The sequence below is a fragment of the Ostrea edulis genome, chromosome 6, assembly GCF_947568905.1.
Source record: "Ostrea edulis chromosome 6, xbOstEdul1.1, whole genome shotgun sequence".
In the NCBI taxonomy this organism is placed as follows: Eukaryota; Metazoa; Mollusca; class Bivalvia; order Ostreida; family Ostreidae; genus Ostrea; species Ostrea edulis.
Window position 1 is genome coordinate 59,880,018 of NC_079169.1, and position 23,230 is coordinate 59,903,247.

At 34.3% G+C, this 23,230-nt stretch overlaps 1 protein-coding gene across 1 annotated transcript in view; it reads right to left on the reverse strand.

The window, feature by feature from the left end:
* Positions 1-16,630: 16,630 nt before the first annotated feature.
* LOC125683904 (RNA polymerase-associated protein CTR9 homolog) overlaps positions 16,631-23,230 on the reverse strand; it is a 53,300-nt gene continuing 46,700 nt past the window's right edge. Inside the window, exon 23 of the mRNA XM_048925441.2 lies at positions 16,631-17,436. Coding sequence (XP_048781398.1) covers positions 16,941-17,436 — 496 coding nt within the window. The 3' untranslated portion in view covers positions 16,631-16,940. The remainder of the gene's footprint in view (positions 17,437-23,230) is intronic.

The following is a 23,230-nucleotide window of genomic DNA, read 5'->3' on the forward strand; positions in this document are numbered from 1 at the left end:
TTATTTATAATTGTGTGGTAAACAAATATGGATAAGACGATACACGTTCGACGTCGCGTAACTTAGACGTACGACGACGCATAGACACAAGTAATACTTATAAAGGAATACAAACAAATAATTATAAATGTGTATAAATTAGATTTGCCTTTATAGCAGATCTTACACGTATTTTGTAAACAATGTTATGTTGTATGCGTAGACCATTCTCGTGAACGCATGGTGCAGTTTATACAGAATATAAATGCTATACAGTCGATTCCCAGTCAATATTATACATCTGTTGTACACCTGTGTCATTCAATATTATACATCTATTGTATATCTGTGTCATTTTCTCTAATATATGCACTGTACTAGTTAATGACGTATTTTTGGAGTATATCTGTAAACGATTGGATTGTACCTCATCTGCCACTGTTGATGGTCTGAGAAGAAATAAACGATTTTAGAGGGAGGGGCGTGTCTTCGATAGGCTCGAGTAGGCACATGCCTATACACATAATTCATTACACCCTTTTTTGCACAAAATTATATGTTCATATATATTTATAGTTTTTAAAACTGAACAAAATGATTATTCTGTTTTTATGACACATGTACAGCATAATCTGATTATATGTATTTAGCAGTATGACCGTTGGATCGAGTGAAGCATGAAATGGTCATTTTACAAGTGATAACAAAACAAAGGCAAATTAGAAATATTATCTTACCTTTACATATATTGTGAAACGCTCAGTAACATCCAAATATGAAAGATTTTTGTGTTGGTTTTCATATGAAACTGGAAACGGGTCCAATGAAGCTTGAGGGGATGCTAATGCCTTTAGAGCTTTGTCCGAACAGTTTAAAGGTCTTTGAAAAGATGCACGGTATCTTATGTCTATTGCAACGACTGTGATGCTCAGAATAGCAAATAGTTCTAATATTTCAACAATTTCTCGGGAATTGCCCCCCCCCCCTTTCGGCGCTTCGGTAAAACCCTCGGCCTACGCATTCAAATAGTCCTAGTTACGCCCCAGGTCACCGTCACGATCTAACACAGTCAGCAAGCATGCAGCACTGAGCGAGTACAATCAAACGTGCATAGGTGTATAGGTTATAAGACGCCACACTTTTCGTAAATCCGCTCGTAGATGGCAAGTCGACTTATCCCTCTGGATCTGAATCTAATTTACACTAGAAACTATACCAACTGCATACTGACACAACACGTAGAAGTACTTACTCGCTGTGAGAGTTGATGGTTCATACGAGCAGTGTCAGAAATCAACGTTGGAAGTCCGAAAGAGAGAGGGAGGGAGGGGGATTTTAAAAAAAATTATTATTGACAACGTCGCTGAAACATGTACTTGACCTTTAAAATACCCCCTTATAGTCAGTGGTATTTATCACATCTTTTCCAAACATACGAACTATTAGCAGTATATCGGCAATTACCATATATAAGACCGTGATCACGCTTATACGAGAGAGAGAGAGAGAGAGAGAGAGAGAGAGAGAGAGAGAGAGAGAGAGAGAGAGTTTGTGTGATAAATTTCTAATGATTCAGTCATCAAAATAAAGTCAGATAACATGCCACCGGGGTATATGTTACCAATACCAACAGCATCATTCAACAAGATTATACAATCGAACCCGGGGGATTCCCTGTTGAATGCAGAAAGTCAATCATTATACCAATTTTTAAGAAGGGTGGTGGTAATGATGTAAATAACTATAGAGGGATTTCATGTTGCTAAATTACCTACTTCGTTAATCAATATAATATAGATTGAATGTAATGTCAGATGCACAATTTGGATTTTAACCAAAGAGCAGTACCAGAGATGCAGTTTTTGCTTTACATGGTATAATCTCAGAAACTTTAAGAAAGAAGAAAAAATTGTATTGTTGTTTTATAGACAACTCAAAAGCTTTTGACTGTGAATCGCTACTCTTTATGGAAGAAACTAAACTAAGCAAGGTATAGGAGGTAAACTTCTGAGGGTTATTAGAAGGTTGTGTGCAGACTTTAAATCTTACGTCAGGAATAAGGGGATTATTACTACGCCTGAAAAGAAAGGCGAGTTTTGGTTTAAGAAATTCAGGACGTCAGTTTTAATGTTGAAACTGAATTCCATATGTTTGATACATATGTTTTGCCTATATCAAATTATGAGGTTTCATAAAGCTCCAAGAACAAAGAAGGTATTTACACAATTTTGTAAAGATTTAAAAAAAAAAAAAAAAAGAAAAGTAAGAAATGCAGTGCTCAGTATTTGCTAAATTAGGCGTGGGACCAGTAAAAATATAGAAAATATATGGTCATTGTTAAGCATTGGCTCACTTTGTGGAAGACTGACATTTTGACAAGATTGCTACGCGTAGCCATGCCCCCCCCCCCCCCCCCCCCGCCCCCCCCCCCCCCCCAAACAGTTGAAGCACAAGAGTCCCACAACTCCTGTAAAAGTCAAATTAAAATGACGGCGCAGTATGATTAACTACATATGGTGACTAACAGTCCTACAAAATTTGAACAAAATCCGTTGAGCGGTTTCTGAGGTGCTGCGTCCTCAATGTGTTCCTATATTGCATTCTCTTCCACAGAGTTATCGGTCCTTTCTCTCCCTTTTATATATATTGTATAAGGGAGAGAAAGGACCGATAACTCTGTGGAAGATAATGCCTATATTGTCAATCGGAACTCCTCGAATGTCTCGCGCACATCTATGTCGAGTGAGCGAGACATTCGAGGAGTTCCGATTGCCTATATAATTCAAGAAAGTCCCATAACTCCTGTAAAATTTGTTGAATGAAAACGGCGGCGAAAGATGATCAACTACATATGGTGACTAACAATCCTATAAAATTTTAACAAAATCCGTTATTTGGTTTCAGAGGAGTTGCGTACACAAAGTGAAGTGGGACGGACGGACATACGCACACACGGACACCGGTATTTCGATGTCCCCATCCGCGTTGGGGTGGGAGACAAAAATTAAGGAATACATGAGAATATTATGTTAATATGTACAACGAATGTACAAATTGGGCTGCAAATGTTAAGAATTTATAAGAAACAAGTGGATTTTCCTGTATATAATGTGTTACACAGAATGTTTTGAATGAAAGAAATGTTTTGAAAGAATTTAGCACTAGGTCAAGATATAATTCTTTTTAACCAAGAAATAAGGGGAGTTATAAGCAATGCTAAGTGAATCATTTAAATGTAACATGTATATCTCTTTCTGACTGACAATTTTACACTTTAGTTTTATTTAACAACGAAACTTTTTACAAAACAAACAAAAATATTAGTAGGCTAAGAGTATTTGCGCAATCTTTGAAAATTGAAAAAAAAAAAGAAAAGGAAAAAAGGTGGGCCCTGAAATATACCCAAGTCTGAATGGGTATGCACACATTGTAACGAACATCATTTTGTTTTGATTTGCTTTCTACATGTATATTCAAATTTGGGAAACAAATTTATCTTTAAAAAGGAATGTTACTGGTTCAGATTGGAATTTTCTGCAGCATTGCTCTAGAAAATACTCTTGTTTTGAATTCAAACCCAATGTAATTTACGACTCTGAGTATCGTGTACATTTTGTCCGTATAAATGAAGTATAAGACTATATGGCATGTGGTATAATAAAACACTAACTCTCTTTTTAAAAAGAAATAAAGCTTATTCATAAAATTTATCATAGTGCAACAGTACAATTAAATAGTTTCTAGTGTATGTGCCATACACTAGAAACTATTTAATTGTACTGTTGCACTATGATAAATCCCATACTATTTTCTATCAAATAATCTAAATGTAGACAAAAACATGGCACGAGCCTTGTTTACATAAGAACGAATCACGAGTGCTGTATCTCACTTGTAACTCAACTGATATTCACATTTTGGTTGACCATTAGAAATACTTTAGTCAAAGCATTGTAAACAATAAAAATGGAAAAATAAAATTTGAAAATTTTCAGCTTAAATCGTGTCCATGCCCCTTTAAACTCCACCACAATGAAACTTTCGATTCATACAAGTGAACCATCTAAATTTACACTTATTTTCTGTGCCATTGATGTGTGGAACATGTTAGATTGACGCATTCGGACGCTCCCAAATCCACAAGCACTCTTTGCACTAGGAAGAGTGGTAGATCAAATAAACCATGAAACGTACTCTATGCCTTGCAGAAAACCGAACAGTCATAAATACTAATGGAGGAGTGTGTTTAAAATTTCAATGGCTACCATCTATTCAACCTTGACAATTTTTATCACGCAAAGTGAAGAAACTAAATTCGGATCATATCTAATAATGCATGTTCAAACCTTTTCGCAAGTAATGTTGGTGTTAGCCAGGGTGAAAACCTCTCATCTTTTCCCTATGCACTACTGTTAAATGATTTAGAAGAATTCCTTTCTTCAAATGACGTCAATGGGCTTCCAATACATTACAAATGAAATGGAATATATATATATCAAAATACTTGTAATATTGTATGCAGACGACACGGTACTTTTATTATATTGTAATACCTGGAAACTTCAGGTAAACATTGATAAAACTAAAATCATGATTTTTTCAAGAGGTCGCTCTGTTAATGAAAACCTTTATTTTGAAGGAAGGAACGTTGAAATTGTGAACCACTTTAAATATTTGGATGTATTCTTTTTTAGAACTGGTTCCTTTATAGAAATGAAAAAAAATATGTGTCGAATAGAGCCATCTGGGCAATGTATTCAATATCAAGCAAAGGTCGTTATCTTAATCTCTCAATAGAAGATCATTTACACTTATTTGACAAAATTGTTGTTCCTATCCTTCTATATGGATGTGAAATTTGGGGGTTTGGAAACAATGAAATTATTGAAAAGATACACTTGACACTTTTGTAAATTATCACTCCACTCCAAATTATATGATTTATGGTGAGCTAGGTCGACCACCTTTATATTTACATATAAAATCAAGAATTGTTAGTTTTTGGTGTCGGATGATGCATGGGGAAAATGAAAAATATTGTTATATGTTATATAAATTTCTTGTACATAAATTTCAAAAGGGATGTCAACCAAAATTGTCTTTGAATTTAAAGAAAATATTAGATGACTGGAATGTCTAATGTATTGTATAATGTTGTTAAAATGAATACTAACTGGATTATCTGTCATGTTAAACAAAGATTGAAAGATCAGTTTATTCAAGACCGGGTATCTAATTAACTTACAGACTTTTTACAAATGTGACTTTTAAATGTCAAGAACATATCTTGTCAAATATTTCAATACATAAACAACGTATATTAACCGGGTTTAGAACCACAAATCATAAACTAGAGCAAAGCTCGTTGCAAAGCAACGAGAGGTCTTCCGTCGGAGCTGTGTGACATAAAAACCTTGAACTTGACCATATGTCCTTGGGTCAGGTCCTAATGCAGCCTCAATTAACATGAAAATCTGTTGTAAGTATGAAATCTAAATGTTTCTTCATTACAGCATATGGTCAGGACAGAGTTTGTATTTTCAAAAAAGTGAACTTGACAATATGAGCATGGGTCAAGGCCAGGACACTTTCTTTGATCATATGGAAACTTTTCTTTCAGTATTAATTAAAATTTGCCATTAGTTAGATCTATTAAGACTCTAATCAATTTTTAACTTTTAGACCGTTAGAAATGGTGCAAATGACCTTACATCAAGATTATTTATGTTATTGTCATTAATAATCTTTATGTGAAGATTGAGCTTACGGTGTATTTTTAAAAGTTGCGGTCTGGGCACATTTGCACGGATAGGCGGACTTGGTGATATCTTAAACTTTGTTTGCTGGAACTATAATTAGTGTTCGGTAATATTGCTATCTGTTCTTCCGGCTCGAAGAGACAGTCTCTTTTGTTAGATTGTCAGATATTAATGGGAAGGTTTTATGAAAAGTAGTGTTTTATGATGTGGATATCATAAAAACATTGCTTTTCACCAAGGTGCAATGGGCAATAACGGTGACGGTTTTCCATTGAAATGCAACCTGTTTTTGGACCGATAAAATGCTGAAAATTGTAAATGATGTTGTTTTTCATCAATAGGTAAAAACAAAAGAGGTAGACATAAGGCAGATTGAAAGCAGGCACGTAACATCGTTTTTGAAAGTGGGGGGGGGGGGGGGGGAGCCAGAAAAAAAAATTCCACTTACCAAAAAATCTTTGACAAGCAAAAAAAAAAAAAAAGAAAAAAAGAAAAAAAAAGAAAGAAAACGGACAATTTCCCAAAGTCAAAAATCCTATTTCGGGGGGTGGGGGGTGGGGTGGGGTAGGTTCCAACTTTTCTGTACACCAAAAAATTTGTTCTTTACATAACATTAGCGCATTTCATTACAAAAGTGGGGGGGGGGGGGGAACAGGCCTTCCAATGACCATTTTCATAGTAAATTAACAGTAAAACGTTAGGTTTCCTGCCCCCCCCCCCCCCCGGGTTTTACGTGCCTGGAAAGGGCATGACCGTAAATTAACGATCTGTATTGTATACTGTCAAGCATATGTTGGTAAAAATATTGGAGGGTGGGAACTGGAACTTCCTGTCCTTCCACCAATCATTTGAAAAATCCGATTTTATTAAAAACATAATTTTCTGTAAATCGTTGTGTTTGCAAATTACATTAAAACGGTAATGTTTTTGTGTGTACATGTATTGCCGCTGATCGCTGGTACACATGCGATGGCTCCGAACTCGGGCAATCGAGCCATGGGTTACGTAATTGTAAACAAGAACAAACCCCGGTGTGTATGTAAAATGCTTGCAGTTAATGACTGAATGAAATGAGACTGATTCGATGTGGATTTCTGATGATTTTCTATACATGTTTAGAGTTGGTATAATCATGATAAGAACCCGTGATTTAAAAAATAAAGTTTATAAATTATTTGTTATGCTTACAAAAAGGATCCATTTTTTTCACTTTGTAGAGAATGCAGAAAGCTTGTGTATCAACTGGCTAAAGTAGAGTTAAATCACAGATTGCTTGTCCACATGTGATGAATCTCCAAAATTAAACACAATAAGACGCTTGAGATGTATATATATATTTGGGGCGCTCTTGCCTTTTTCATTTCACTTATAAAAACCGCATCTACTTGCACGCATGATTGTATTTAGATGAAATGAAATGAACCGACAAATAAATCTTTCTGTATGCAGACAATTATAAGTTAATAAAACTTAAAACTACTTCATTTTATTTAGTACGATTTTTTCTGACAATTAGAAACGTCACATACCCTTACCGTAAACTTATTGTGAGGAAAATGACAAACCGATAAATAATCAGGAAAATTGTGTAGGTTTTTTTAAATGTATGTATAACTTGACACAAATATTATGAGGTCCATTGATCACTAACTCGAAATGTTTGCGGTAGCATCTTTACAATTACTTTATAATTGAAATAAAACATAATATAATTGTTAATTAAGTATGATATAATGTAAAAGGATTCAAAATGATTTCAAACATAATTTTCCAGTAATTGATGTGTTTATTTATGCGATGGACGAAAGCCGAGTTAGCTTCGATGTTTTTGTTTTGATTATGCAAGCTTGTCACTCTGGCCACCTGCGAGCGAGGCGAGAGTTGGGTTACATAACTGTATAAACAACGCTGACCGTGAAGAATGTAAACAGCTTGCAGTTATTGACCATGATTTATTTTACGTTTGAACGTTTTATTTTTATGTATATTACTTATTTTAATTCTAATATGAAACAAATAAAAGATAATTTATCTCTCTCCTTTTGTTGTTGTTGAAGGTTTGTTTATGTTAAAATGAAAGAAAAAGAGAAATGTATCATTAAATAATTTGTATTTGAACCACAGAGCATGTTAAAAACCTTATTTAAAATGAATATTAGTATCTATTGTAGTCAGGTATGTTATTTTTAGCAAGTTTATTTCAGTTATACGCATGAAGAGTTCTCGCTCACTTGCCAAATGAAAATGGCTACTTGTTTACGGGTATAGCTTTTTACTCTAATATAACACAAGATTCGAACAAAATAACAATTTCATGAGATAAATAAGATGTTAAAGAACAACTTTTCCATCGGAAGCCATATCGAATTCTTTGCCGTTTTTGAGCTATAAAGCGAAAACTTTTAGGGGCCGTAGATCCCTAATTTAAGGGGCCAGCCCCTTTTTACTGGTGTCAAATAAAAGCTCTTGAAATTCTACACAACTTTTATTCTACATGTCTTAACAAAATATTTTTAGTTTAAAAGATACAAAGGAAATTATGTGCAAATTTTCGTTCTTTCAGGCGTCCTGATTTTTTACCCCTCTCTATCGCCATTTTAAATGGCGAAATCAAAAAACAAAATATGATGTGCACAACTACAATGCTTCTACTTTACCAATTCAGTGTTTTCTCTGCTCCAATTATTATAGTCTCGGAGCCTTTATCTGGAAACCAAAGCCCCTAAAATTTCACTAAAAGGGAAATAACTCGCAAGCGGAAGAGACTATCCAAAATGTTTAAAAGTATTTTGAAAGTCTTTAGTAAAATGTATTAAAGCTGAAAATTTGAGCAAAATCGGTTGAGGAATGAGCGAGATATGAAGCTTCAAAGTTAGCGTCTAGGAAAAAAAAAAAAAAAAAAGAATAATAAGAATAACTAGACACGATCTCGTTGCGAGCAACGAGTAAGTCTTCCGTCGGATTTGTTGATGCAGTCGGAGTTAAAAAAAAAAAACCAACAACCACAAATGAGTCCCAATTTAGTTTCCGACTTTAAGACACTTTAGATATAATCAATTTTTCATATCATAAGCTTCTGAAGCAAAGTTGCGGTGAAATTCGTTTGAAATTCGACTCTCCAGGCGAGCCATAAAGCCCTCGGGCCTATTTCTTGATGTCATTTGTTAGCCCTCTATAGACTCAACAACTTTAGTTCTATATGTCTTTACAAAATATTTACCTGTAAAAAGTTATTGAGATCGACCGATATGGACAAAAAATCGACTCTACAGGCGAGCCATTAGGACCATAGGCCTATTTTTTTTATATCAATCGATAGATCTCGATAAACTGAACAACTTTTGTTCAATATGTCCTTACAAAATATTTACCAGTTACAAGTTTTTGAAATCGACTGATATCGACAAAAATCGACTCTACAGGCGAGACATGAGGCCCACAGACCCATTTTTTGATATTGATCGATAGGTTATGACACATTGAACAACTTTTGTTCAATAATGCTTTTCAAAAAATATGTCGTTTTAAAGATATGAGGCGTCAAATATTTACGATTTTGGCCCTTAAAATCTCTAATTACGTAACATATGACCTACTTTTTGATTTGATAAGATCAAGCTCGTTGAGATGAACATTTCCGCTTCTACAACTTATTATAAAATATTAATAGTTTCTGAGATATTCTCAAAAACATTTGGACCCTTCTGAACCCCTAATTTAAAGGGCCAGCCCGTTTTGCTTGATATCGTAAGAAAGGCCTTGTCATTTTAAACATTTTTTGCTCAACAAGTATTTAGAAATTCTTTACCGTTCTCGAGTTATCTCTACAAGAAATATTTAGGGGCCAAACTGTAGCTCCCTAACGGGGCCACATAGGGAAAAAACGAAATGTACATATTGTTTAGATTATCATTCTGAACAACTTTTGTTCAATAATGCTTTTCAAAATATTTGTCGTTTTCAAGATATGAGGCGTCAATTATTTATGATTTTGGCCCTTAAAATCCCTTATTACGTAACATATGACCTACTTTTTGATTTGATAAGAACAAGCTCGTTTAGATGAACATTTCCGCTTCAATGACTTATTACAAAATATTAATAGTTTCTGAGATATTCTCATAAACCTTTGGACCCTTCTGGGCCCCCAATTTAAAGGGCCAGCCCCTTTTGCTTGATATCGTAAGAAAGGTCATGACATTTCAAACATTTTTTGTTCAACAAGTATTTAGAAATTCTTTACCGTTCTCGAGTTATTTCTAGAAGTAATTTTTAGGGGCCAAACTGTAGCTCCCTAACGGGGTCACATAGGGTAAAAACGAAATATGCATATTGTTCAGATCATCATTCTGAACAACTTTTGTTCTTTATTGCTTTTCAAAATATTTGTCGTTTTCGAGATACAAGGGGTAAAAAAAATTATGGTTTTGGCCCTTAAAATCCCTTATTACGTAACATATGACCTAAATTCTTATATGAATAGATTTGGATTGTTGAGATGAACATTTTTTGTTCTTTGACTTATACCAAAATATTAACGATTTTTGAGATATTTGATCTAGAATTTGAGCCCTTCTAGATCCCTAATTTAAGGGGCTAACCCCTAAATCTTGATATTTTCGAAAAGATCTTGTAAATGTGCACAACTTTTGTTCTACATGTCTTAACAAAATATTTGCAAGAAAAAAGATATTGGAGATCAAAGGTCAAAAATCGCCGAAATCGGCGACAAATTTTGGCATCCATTTTTTCAGGTCCAGGCGAGCGTTTAGGCAAATCGCCTCCGGTAAAATCGAATCCCCCACAAATCTTCTAAAATGTTTACTCTATCTTGTGTAGAAATTTCAAGACTCTAGCTTCAAAACTAACGGAGGAGATGTGTGGACAACAAGGCCCTTCAAAAAGTCACTAAAAGAGAGATAACTCCTGACCGGAAGTGACGTCAAGCACGAAATTTTGCAAGCAAAGTCTCGTCACCAAAAGACATCTTTCCTGAAAATTTCGTGAAAATCGATCGAGAAATGGCTGAGAAAAACGCGTGTACTACCAAGGAAAATAATAATAATAATAATAATAACTAGACACGATCTCGTTGCGAGCAACGAGTAGGTCTTCCGTCCGATTTGTTGATGCACTCGGAGTTAAAAAAAAAAAAAAAAATAGACAAATGAGTCCCAATTTAGTTTCCGACTTTAAGACACTTTAGATATAATCAATTTTTCATATCATAAGCTTCTGAAGCAAAGTTGCGGTGAAATTCGTTTGAAATTCGACTCTCCAGGCGAGCCATAAGGCCCGCGGGCCTATTTCTTGATGTCATTTGTTAGCCCTCTATAGACTCAACAACTTTAGTTCTATATGTCTTTACAAAATATTTACCTGTAAAAAGTTATTGAGATCGACCGATATGGACAAAAAATCGACTCTTCAGGTGAGCCATTAGGACCATAGGCCTATTTCTTGATATCAATCGATAGATCTCGATAAACTGAACAACTTTTGTTCAATATGTCCTTACAAAATATTTACCAGTTACAAGTTTTTGAAATCGACTGATATCGACAAAAATCGACTCTACAGGCGAGACATGAGGCCCACAGACCCATTTTTTGATATTGATCGATAGGTTATGACACATTGAACAACTTTTGTTCAATAATGCTTTTCAAAAAATATGTCGTTTTAAAGATATGAGGCGTCAAATATTTACGATTTTGGCCCTTAAAATCTCTAATTACGTAACATATGACCTACTTTTTGATTTGATAAGATCAAGCTCGTTGAGATGAACATTTCCGCTTCTACAACTTATTATAAAATATTAATAGTTTCTGAGATATTCTCAAAAACATTTGGACCCTTCTGAACCCCTAATTTAAAGGGCCAGCCCGTTTTGCTTGATATCGTAAGAAAGGCCTTGTCATTTTAAACATTTTTTGCTCATCAAGTATTTAGAAATTCTTTACCGTTCTCGAGTTATCTCTACAAGAAATATTTAGGGGTCAAACTGTAGCTCCCTAACGGGGCCACATAGGGAAAAAACGAAATGTACATATTGTTTAGATTATCATTCTGAACAACTTTTGTTCCATAATGCTTTTCAAAATATTTGTCGTTTTCAAGATATGAGGCGTCAATTATTTATGATTTTGGCCCTTAAAATCCCTTATTACGTAACATATGACCTACTTTTTGATTTGATAAGAACAAGCTCGTTTAGATGAACATTTCCGCTTCAATGACTTATTATAAAATATTAATAGTTTCTGAGATATTCTCAAAAACCTTTGGACCCTTCTGGGCCCCTAATTTAAAGGGTCAGCCCCTTTTGCTTGATATCGTAAGAAAGGTCATGACATTTCAAACATTTTTTGTTCAACAAGTATTTAGAAATTCTTTACCGTTCTCGAGTTATTTCTAGAAGTAATTTTTAGGGGCCAAACTGTAGCTCCCTAACGGGGCCACATAGGGTAAAAACGAAATATGCATATTGTTCAGATCACCATTCTGAACAACTTTTGTTCTTTATTGCTTTTCAAAATATTTGTCGTTTTCGAGATACAAGGGGTAAAAAAATTATGGTTTTGGCCCTTAAAATCCCTTATTACGTAACATATGACCTAAATTTTTATATGAATAGATTTGGATTGTTGAGATGAACATTTTTTGTTCTTTGACTTATACCAAAATATTAACGATTTTTGAGATATTTGATCTAGACTTTGAGCCCTTCTAGATCCCTAATTGAAGGGGCTAGCCCCTAAATCTTGTTATTTTCGAAAAGATCTCGTAAATGTGCACAACTTTTGTTCTACATGTCTTAACAAAATATTTGCAAGAAAAAAGATATTGGAGATCAAAGGTCAAAAATCGCCGAAATCGGCGACAAATTTTGGCATCCATTTTTTCAGGTCCAGGCGAGCGTTTAGGCAAATCGCCTCCGGTAAAATCGAATCCCCCACAAATCTTCTAAAATGTTTACTCTATCTTGTGTAGAAATTTCAAGACTCTAGCTTCAAAACTAACGGAGGAGATGTGTGGACAACAAGGCCCTTCAAAAAGTCACTAAAAGAGAGATAACTCCTGACCGGAAGTGACGTCAAGCACGAAATTTTGCAAGCAAAGTCTCGTCACCAAAAGACATCTTTCCTGAAAATTTCGTGAAAATCGATCGAGAAATGGCTGAGAAAAACGCGTGTACTACCAAGGAAAATAATAATAATAATAATGAAGAAGAAGAACGCGAACAATAATAGTAAGGTCTTCCGCAGGAGACGGAAGACCTTAATAATGAAGAAGAAGAACGCGAACAATAATAGTAAGGTCTTCCGCAGGAGACGGAAGACCTTAATTAAGTAGAAGGTCTTCCGTTGCTACGGAAGACCTTAATTACCCATAGAAACGGGAAGGTGGCTAAATATAGATCGAAATTAAAGAAAATGTAATATTTGCAGTTCTGATATTGGAGACGAGATGCATTATATTCTTATTTGTCCTGCTCTAAAGCACATTAGGCGACATTATATACCAGAAATATTTCGTACTAGACCTAATATTATACATAATCTATTTGCAACCAAAAATGAAAAATTACTTTTAAAATTGTGTAAATACATACAATTAATTACCGAGAGAGTAAACCCTCCGGGTTAAATGTATATATAGTCTATTATTATACTTATTCATCATCAAGATTGTGATACATATTTATAAGAATTACTTGTGTATGCGTGAATATTGTTTTTGAATGTTTGTTTAATATGTTCTCTACGTTGTGTTAACAGCGAATGAGAAAACTAAAACTTGGTGAATTATAACTCGGTTATCCATGTAACTGATATATCCTATTAGTTATCAAAAGACCCCCCCCCCACCACCCCGAAAAAAACCCACGTTATTCAAACAATAAAATGCGTTCTTTGTTGTTTTATCGGGTGATGAAGGTAGCTAACATTGCAGAAAAATTCCGTAACCCGCGTAAATGGGGTGGTCCTTCGGATGAGACAGTAAAAACAGAGCCTGTGTCACAGTAGGTGTGGCACGATAAATAAAATATAATACAAACAATATACAATCAATCTATCAACTTACATGTATACTATACATATGGTTACAGGGGCGGACCTAGAAAATTTTCAAAGGGAGGTGTGTCCTCTCTTGTAACCTTTCCGCTCGAAAATTGGCAAGATTGATTGATATTGTTTAACGTCCCTCTCCAGAATTTTTCACTCCATGGCGACGTCACCATTGCCGGTGAAGGGCTGCAAAATTTAGGCCTATGCTCGGCGATTACGGCCTTTGAGCAGGTAGGGATCTTTATCGTGCTACACTTTTTGTGACACGGAACCTTGGTTTTTGCGGGTCTCATCCAAAGGACCGCCCCATTTACTCGTCTCTTACGACAAACAAGGGGTACTGAGGACATATTCTAACCTGGATCCACAGGGAGCGTCGCAACACCTTCTAAATCCGCCACTGAATTATCAAACTACTTTTTAGAATTAAGAATTATGAAAATACACGGTTATGAATGGCTGCGCTTTCATCCATGAAAAGTATACCGGCGTGAAGTGCTGCAGTTCATATCCTCAAATATTGTCAAAAATGAAGTTTACTTCAAATATTTACGTTCTGCTTTCATTTCAGTCGGAATTTCCAGCCGTTAAAATAGATGTACATGTACGTTAACATAGGCGTAGCTTGGGTTCGAATATTACCGAGGCAGGGGGTCGGGGGGGGGGGGGGGGGGGGGCTGTGCCCCCCAGAAGCTATCGACATTTTAACAATGTAAAAGGTGTTGTTGTTTTTTTTACCGAGGCAGCTGCCTCGGTTGCCTCAATGGAAGCTACGCCACTGGTTTATAAAGATTCGTACGAGCATTATTGACGGATACAGCGGGTTTATAAGGAAATGGATATCGTTATAATTGTAAAGACATCAAAGGCAAAAGCTTGGAAATGTAAATCTTAAACAATGAACTTGATAATTTACAAGTGAAATAAACATGCCCAAACTTTTCTAGTTTCCGTGAGCGGTAGAATGAGGAGAATCGCCCACACCTTTAACACTGGTGACATTCTACTCACAACAGCTGGTGAGGTATAGAATATAAGAGAAAAAAATTCTCGAAGGGACGTAAAACAATAAAACACCCCCCCCCTTGACAGTATAAAAGTACCATAACTCACATACCCGCCAACCAACTCGCGCCGGTAAATGAGAAACGCGAAGTTTCAGTTTACTTTCGGAAGGTCGGTGGTCTCTTCCCAGTTACATTGTATCTGGGTTCTCTCTTCCACCAATAAAAACTGGGCGCCACCAATAACTGAAAAATTGTTGAGTGTGGCGGAAAACCCCAATCAATCATACCCGTCAAGCGTAATTTGTGGTGCTATTACGTACTTTGAGAACTGCAAGTGTTTAAAATACCAGGCAATATAATACTCAAGTCTCGCACGGAAACAAATTATGTTTGAGGCTTGTATATCTTCCCTTTCCAGCATTAAGCTCTCATAAGCGTGGTTTATACTAAAAGAGAAATCCATCGATAGCTCAATCAAGTCAACATCCGCCTACAAAAAATAATGATTTTCACAGCATAATGCGCGGATCAAGTGTTTGCCAATTAACTGATAGTAATATTGCCAAATCCCATTCTACATACATTGTCTAAGGGATCTATATATAAACGAGGAACTGGGCGTATTGATTACAATATTGCTATTTCCTGTCCATCACACGACCTCCATTCCATATGACGCGTCTCTGGAACATCTTAAGAAACGCTGTACAAGATAAATGAGTTTTTGGCACAATACATGTACCTGTGAGCAGAAGTAACAGGTGCCCAATCCCCCCCCCTCCCCATATAATTATTTTCTATTATTATTGAAAACATGCCCACTTCATAAAGTACATCAATGTGTAAAAATTAACCTTTCTGAAAATTTTCAAACTGATTCATGCAACACACTATGTCATGTCCGTGCCATATCCACACATCTCTATCAATGACAATAAATTCCTAATGCCATTTACTGCTGTCAAGTTGGCTTGAAAAATGATGAAACTGGGGAAAAAATTGTGATGAAAGTACATTTCATCTTTCGATAAAAGCAAGCCTTATACTAAGGAAACAAAACTTTCCCCATTATCAATATCCAATCATTATATATTTTCCAGAGAATATTGTTTCTCAACTCATATCACTGAATCAAAATCTTATAAAATCTCCATCTCAAGGCTAAAATACTTGAAATACAGCTAAGAATGAACGCAATATTATACTAGTTGATTTTATTGGAAATTAGGTTTTGCTGAATTTTCACAAATTATCATCAAAATATTCTGACAAAAACCATAAAATTATGTTGTCAAAAGAAATCAATTTTTTCTTCAATTGAAAATGATCCTTACAATTCAAACCATTATTCTAATCTTTCCATTCTCCAATAGATATTACACATTAATTTTCATTGTTTTGTGACAATATCATGCACAAAATTACATCTGTAAAGAATCACTTGTCATTTAATCTTACTTACCAGCTAATAGATGTTATTTCATTAGGAAACTGTCAACAGCTCAAAACACGATTTAAAATCAATAACTGTCCTTAGAACTACTAAATTGACACATAATATCCATTGATTGCTGACCGAACAGGATGTCAAACATAGCAGGAACCACTCTGAAAATTTTCTGATGCCGCTAGCTGCTGCAGCTACAGTTTGATTGGTGGACAATCAAGAAAATACACTATCCCAAACAACAGTTTGCATTTGTAACTTGAAGATATTTATAACTCCCACTTAATGGTCATGTCAACAATAGCCATCTGTGACAGTTAATAAATTTCATTCGGTAACTTCACTTACAAAAACAATAGGATGTGAAGTTTTCAATTTATTACAGAGTTATGTAACATTTTATTCACAATTTTTACACTTTTATAAAATCTCAACAAGCATTTTAAGCCACGTTACTTGCTACACAGCTGTTACATAAAATGTTCACAATATACAAATTCCTCCTTAATCAATATATTCACAATGCATAAATTCTCAATATATTTATGAGTACAAAAAATCACATTGTTACAGGCTGCAAACATTTTGCTAAAACCTGCACTTTACTCCACTTCTGCAAATAATCATCTTCAAATGTGTAGAAACATTTTGATAAAAAAAGTTTTTCGTATATTCAATCACTTTCCTCTCCACCTGACCTGCCACCTTCATTTCCACTTCCTCCATCTGAATTAGCTGGTGACCTCTGCCCCTCTGATCCTGGACTTCCACTTCTAGCAGGACTGCCTGATCGGGATCTAGAGGCCGACCTTGAACGTGATCTGGCAGGGGATCCACTTCCACTCCTAGCTGGAGAGCCACTCCTAGCTGGAGAGCCACTCCTGGATCTGCTGCGGGATACTGACCTTGACCTAGACCTAGATCCAGAGGGTGATCTGGAACGGGAGCGAGATCCAGATCTGGATCTAGAACCTGATTTCCTGCTGGCACCAGATTCACTTCCTGACCTTCTTGATCCAGACTTGCTCCTAGATCTGCTTCTTGAACCTGACCTGCTACGGGATCTTGACCCAGATTTCCTACTTCCAGCATCACTTTCACTGTCTGACATTATCCTCCTTCTTTTACCAATGCCTTCACCAGCTTCATCCTCACTTCCACTGCTTGCCCTACAAGAATTTACACATACAATATATTGAGAGTAACTACAATTCTACCCATCACAGTTCAGATTAACTGAAGTTCAATTAGTAAATGTTTTTTTCTTTTCTTTCAGAAAGCATAGGAGTCAGTCTCAGACAAACATAATTTTTCCATCACATAAGTCTATGGTATATTCATATAAAGTTCATCCAAGCCTCCACTTGATCTTTTCTAGAAGAAAAACTGGGTAAAAAAATAGTCATTTATGTCAAAATCACAGAAAGTGATGAAAAAACATGTTTATGGCATCACAATTTCAGTTCTATGCTATACATGTTTATGATGTCATGATTCCAGTTCTATGCTATACATGATTATGGTGTCATAATTTCAGTTCTATGCTATACATGTTTATGGTGTCATAATTCCAGTTCTATGCTATACATGTTTATGGTGTCATAATTCCAGTTCTATGCTATACATGTTTATGATATCACAATTCCAGTTCTATGCTATACATGTTTATGATATCATAATTCCAGTTCTATGCTATACATGTTTATGGTGTCATAATTCCAGTTCTATGCTATTTTGATCAAACTGAGAATAACAACTGAGTAGTATAGGATTTTTTTCTTAAAATGGCACATATGTCTATTTTGGTGGACAGAGTCCTTATCATGTTTGATTTCTTTCTTTACTTTCATTTTCAAACCAATTCTGTGACAATGCCATCTGGGATTTTATCCTTGCATGTTAAACCAGAAATATAAGTTCAGTATGCATATTTACCAGATATCTACCAGATCCATGTTAAACCAGAAATATAAGTTCAGTATATGTATTTACCAGATATCTACCAGATACAGGTTAAACCAGAAATATAAGTTCAGTATAAGTATTTACCAGATATCTACCAGATACATGTTAAACCAGAAGTATAAGTTCAGTATGCATATTTACCAGATATCTACCAGATACAGGTTAAACCAAAAATATAAGTTCAGTATAAGTATTTACCAGATATCTACCAGATACAAGTTAAACCAGAAATATAAAATTCAGTATAAGTATTTACCAGATATCTACCAGATACATGTACATAAGTGCAGGTGATTCTGGAAAACTCGGAATTTTCAGGGATCTTAATAAAAGCTCTGATATGGACACGGTATAGTTCTATGGGGTTTCATTTGAAAATATGCTATAAAAGTGTATTTCAAAATAAAAAGAATCGAATAACTTTGAAATGATTACAGAAGAGTATCAGAATATCACTAGATCTTTAGTATACAAATGACATGGGAGATTTACATATCACTGACTAACCATCTCTTAATTATATAAATGTAAATATCTATGTGATTGTATATATATATATATATATATATATATATATATATATATATAAAATATATATCTAATAAAACTTTTATATATATATATATCCAATAATAAAAGTCAAGAAACACAAAACTCGAATAACATTTCACTGTTAGCGCTTTCGGCTTTAATGCCTCTTCAGAAGAGGCATTAAAGCCGAAAGCGCTAACAGTGAAATGTTATTCGAGTTTTGTGTTTCTTGACTTTTATTATTGGATGTATTTACTGTATCAAATACCGAATTCTTTATTTACAAACTATATATATATATATATATATATATATATAAAACCGGTTGAGTTATTTGCAGCGTTCTAATTTTTCTTTATTATATATATAAAAATATATATATACACACACACACTAAACCGCCTTTGGCGGCACTTATTTTGGCACCATATTTTGGGGACCGGTATACTAGAAGTGTTACGAAATATTTATTGCAGCATGATTTCGATATTAAAATAAGGAGAAATCTGCACCAAAATGTTTTTTTTCCCCCTTATGTTTAAACTTTTATAAAACATCTACATTATCATACATTTTCTTCTTCTTTTTGAATAAAGAAAAAAAAACCCTCAAAAACAAATTACAAGATAAACATGATCCACATCACGCCTTGGGCAATTTATATATCAAGGTAGCTCATTACACTAAAATTTTAGTTAATGGCTCGTTAAAACACCTCTTATGAAGCATGATTTCACCATCAAAAGAGTGATACAAGCTCTGAATTATTTTATACAAATTTCTTGTGATTTTTTCCAGATTGATAAAATATGTGTTTTGTTTGCAAAATAAGCGATTCTATAGTCCAAATTTTGCTGTGATTTGGTGCATGATATGAATATCTAATAATATATCTCTATGAATATCTAATAAAACTTGCTTAAAAGATTCAGATATGAGCGTTTAAAAAAAAAAAAAAAAAAAAAAAAAAAAAAAAATTATGAAAATTGAAAATGTTATTTTTTAATATTTTTTAAATCTACAAATAAAATCTTCAAAAATCATAATCAGTTAGAAAAGAGATATACCCCAGTATCAAAGAAATACATTATAAAAAGAAAATGAAACGAAATGACCAAATTTCAGAGGTAATCACTATATTCAAACGTGAGAGAAAAGTACTGATCCTGATCAAAAATGATAAAAATTACTAAAATAATGATATTGTTGCTAATTGTATGTACTGTTCATCAAGAAATTAGTTTCCTTCATAAATTTGTTTAATTCGTAAACCATTTTACATCAAGGGAATGTAGTTTTCTGATTACAGTGTTCTCAATGACTACATTTTTATATATCCGATTGGGCTTGGTTCAAATTTGAAAAATTGTAATATTTCTGAATTTTGACCATTTCATTTCATTTTAAAAAAAATATATTTCTCTGATATTTTATTTTTCTAACTGATATGTTGTTTGAAGATTTTATCCGTGGATTTAAAAAATATTAGCAAATAACATTTAGAATTTTCATAAATATTTTTCTTATCTAAAAAATTAGAACATCCATCTGAGTCATTTAGGCATGTTTTCTTAAAATAATCATAATATGCATCAAATCATAGCGAAATTTGGACTCTAGAGTATCTTATTTGCAAACAAACTTTAATCATAAAAATATATTTATCAACTAAATCTGCAATGTATATAGCTTGAAGACAAACATAAACTTCTAAAGTTCAATCTAAATTTAAAAAAAACAACCCTGTATCATATTCACCCCAATAGCCACCCCTAACATTGTAATGGTTCCACCACTACTAAGAAATGAAAAAGAAGGAAACTCGCCATAATATGATCAATGACGCATATAAAGATTTTCAGTAGTCAGATTTACTTTATTTTGTGCATTGTTTATGTATATATAAAAAAAAATAAATAGAAAATTCTTAATATATATACCAACTTGAATATACATGTATTTACATGCTAACTAACAGCTTTCTAAGCATTACACTAGATCGTATGATGCAGATCTAGAATCCTGCTGAAGTACTGTTAACGAGACTCTTGTTATATGCACCATTGTCTTCGAGATATTGGAGGCTTGGTTCATTTTGAGTTTTCCTATTGATTACTACAACTAATAATAAAAGGCATCATCACTTGTGGGTCTGCAAGCTTATGGTCAAGACAAATCCCTCATTAGCAACTGTTAAAGATGTCTCCAACACTGACGTTCTCTGATGCCACAGAAATACTACTCCAGCGTAAGTCATATATTGGCTAATCAATATCTGGTGGGGATCGTTTTCTATAGAACAGTTTCTTGAATGTCACTTTTATTGAATTCCGGCTCAACACAATGAGGATGTTACTAGTTTTAAATCTATGTATTCTGATAATGGACATTGTTCAAAAATATTTTTGACAGTTGCAATAACAGTAAAATTGCATTGACGAAAACTTGAAGTGTAAAATACTGTATCTTAAAATTGTTTGCAACATTAAATGAAAATCAATATTTCTTGCAAAAGTCATCATATTTGGCAGTTTTTGTTGTAAGACGAGGGATATCATCTTATACATCACTGCTTAGGCTTGACATTAGGTCACTGATATACTACTGTAACAATGGACTCGCATAATATTGCAAAAATACAATACTTTGTGATGCACCTTGCTACATGTAATTAAAATGCGAGATATGTTTGTAAAAAACTATATCCCCAGTCCCAAGGTAGTAAATATAAACTACCAATCCCAGGTGCTATAGTTTTTAAGTATAATCATAATTAGCTAATCCCCACTACTACCCCCCCCCCCTCCCCAAGAAAAAAAATAGGGCACCGCTAAACCAGTACATGATACGCCCGCATACATTATTGACCCAGCAATTTGAAAAAGTAAGAAAGGATTATTCACAAAAGGACTTCATCGGAGTTGCAATAACAATGTATATTGCATTAAACAAATCTAAGTCCAAGGGCTGTAACTCCTTCAAAAATAGTAGGACAACATTCCCCCTTGTAATATGCACATCAACACATTGTGATCTTCCTTTGTACTAAGTTTCATTGAAATCCACTAAAGGGTTTCAGAGGAGTTGCGAAGACAAGGTACTTCCATAAAATAAATCTAAGTCCAAGGGCCATAACTCCTTCAAAAATAGTGGTGCAGCATTCCCTTTGCAATATGCACAGCTCCACAGTGTGATCTTCCTTTGTACCAAGTTTCATCAAAATCCCCCAAAGGGTTTAGGAGGAGTTGCGAAGACAAAAGAATTTTAAATAGAAAAAAAATTAAGTCCAAGGGCCACAACTCCTTTAAAAACAATGGAGAGCATTTTCCTTGCAATATGCACAGCTCAACATTGTGATCTTTCTTTGTACCAATTTCATTAAAGAGGCAGATGGGCCACATTGCTCACCTGAGTCACCTTGGCCCATATTCAAAGATTTTTCCTATATACAGTGGAACCCCGTTATTACGTTTTCCATTTTGTCACGATAAAATAACGTAATACCGGGGGCAACGTAATAAACGTTCCCAGTTAAATCCGTTAAAAATATCATTTGGAAATTGTATATCGTCCGTTGGTACTCCGTGAAGGGGTGTGTGAATATATCTTTACTGTTTCTTTGTTTAAAAGACTATGATACTTTGTTTTATTTACATCTTATCTTTAATGTCCGTAATTCTTCATGTTCTTATCCCTTTTCTTTATTTCGGTGTAGGATACATAAGGATGTTTTGATAAACGTTGCTTTTTCTGAATTCGTTTGGACCGCCATTTTGTTCAACTTTAAAACAATGCGTTCATGTAAATTTCTCTCAATAACTCGTTCCGGTTCGTATTCAACATTCGTATTACAAAATAACAAAACATCGTTTTTATTAAGTTCTCTAATTACACAATACACAACACAATAAAAAAAAAAAAAAAACCACCCAAAAAACAACAAAACTATAGACACAAAACGCACACTTCTCACCAACGATAAACATGCACGGAAAACAATTTAAGCGCACTCCACATAAAAAAAAAATATAATGATGCACGAAGATTTCATTTATAACGCTAAATGATGGCACTAAAATCACGTGCGCATCAAGGGATTTTAAAATATTCACTGAGGTAAATGCCATGCACAAATCGGCCGATAGATAGGTGTATGTATGGACGAGATTTACGAACACCCAAGCTGCATGTCCAAACAACGAACAATTTTTTTTTAATTGAACACCTTTAGTCACCTATGTCCAAGCAGTTACCCAAGGTGTTGTAACATTGCTACGATAAATTTTGTCTTTCTTGTTTGGTACCAAAGCTGTCCGTGAATAGAGTTTTAATAGCGAAGGTAATCACACTATGCTGAACACGCAGTTGGTTGAGAAATTATTTCTTTGATTATCAAAATATGAAAAATGAAGTAAATTTCATAGAGTACAATTTCTAAATAAACATTATTTAATTGTTTATCACTGG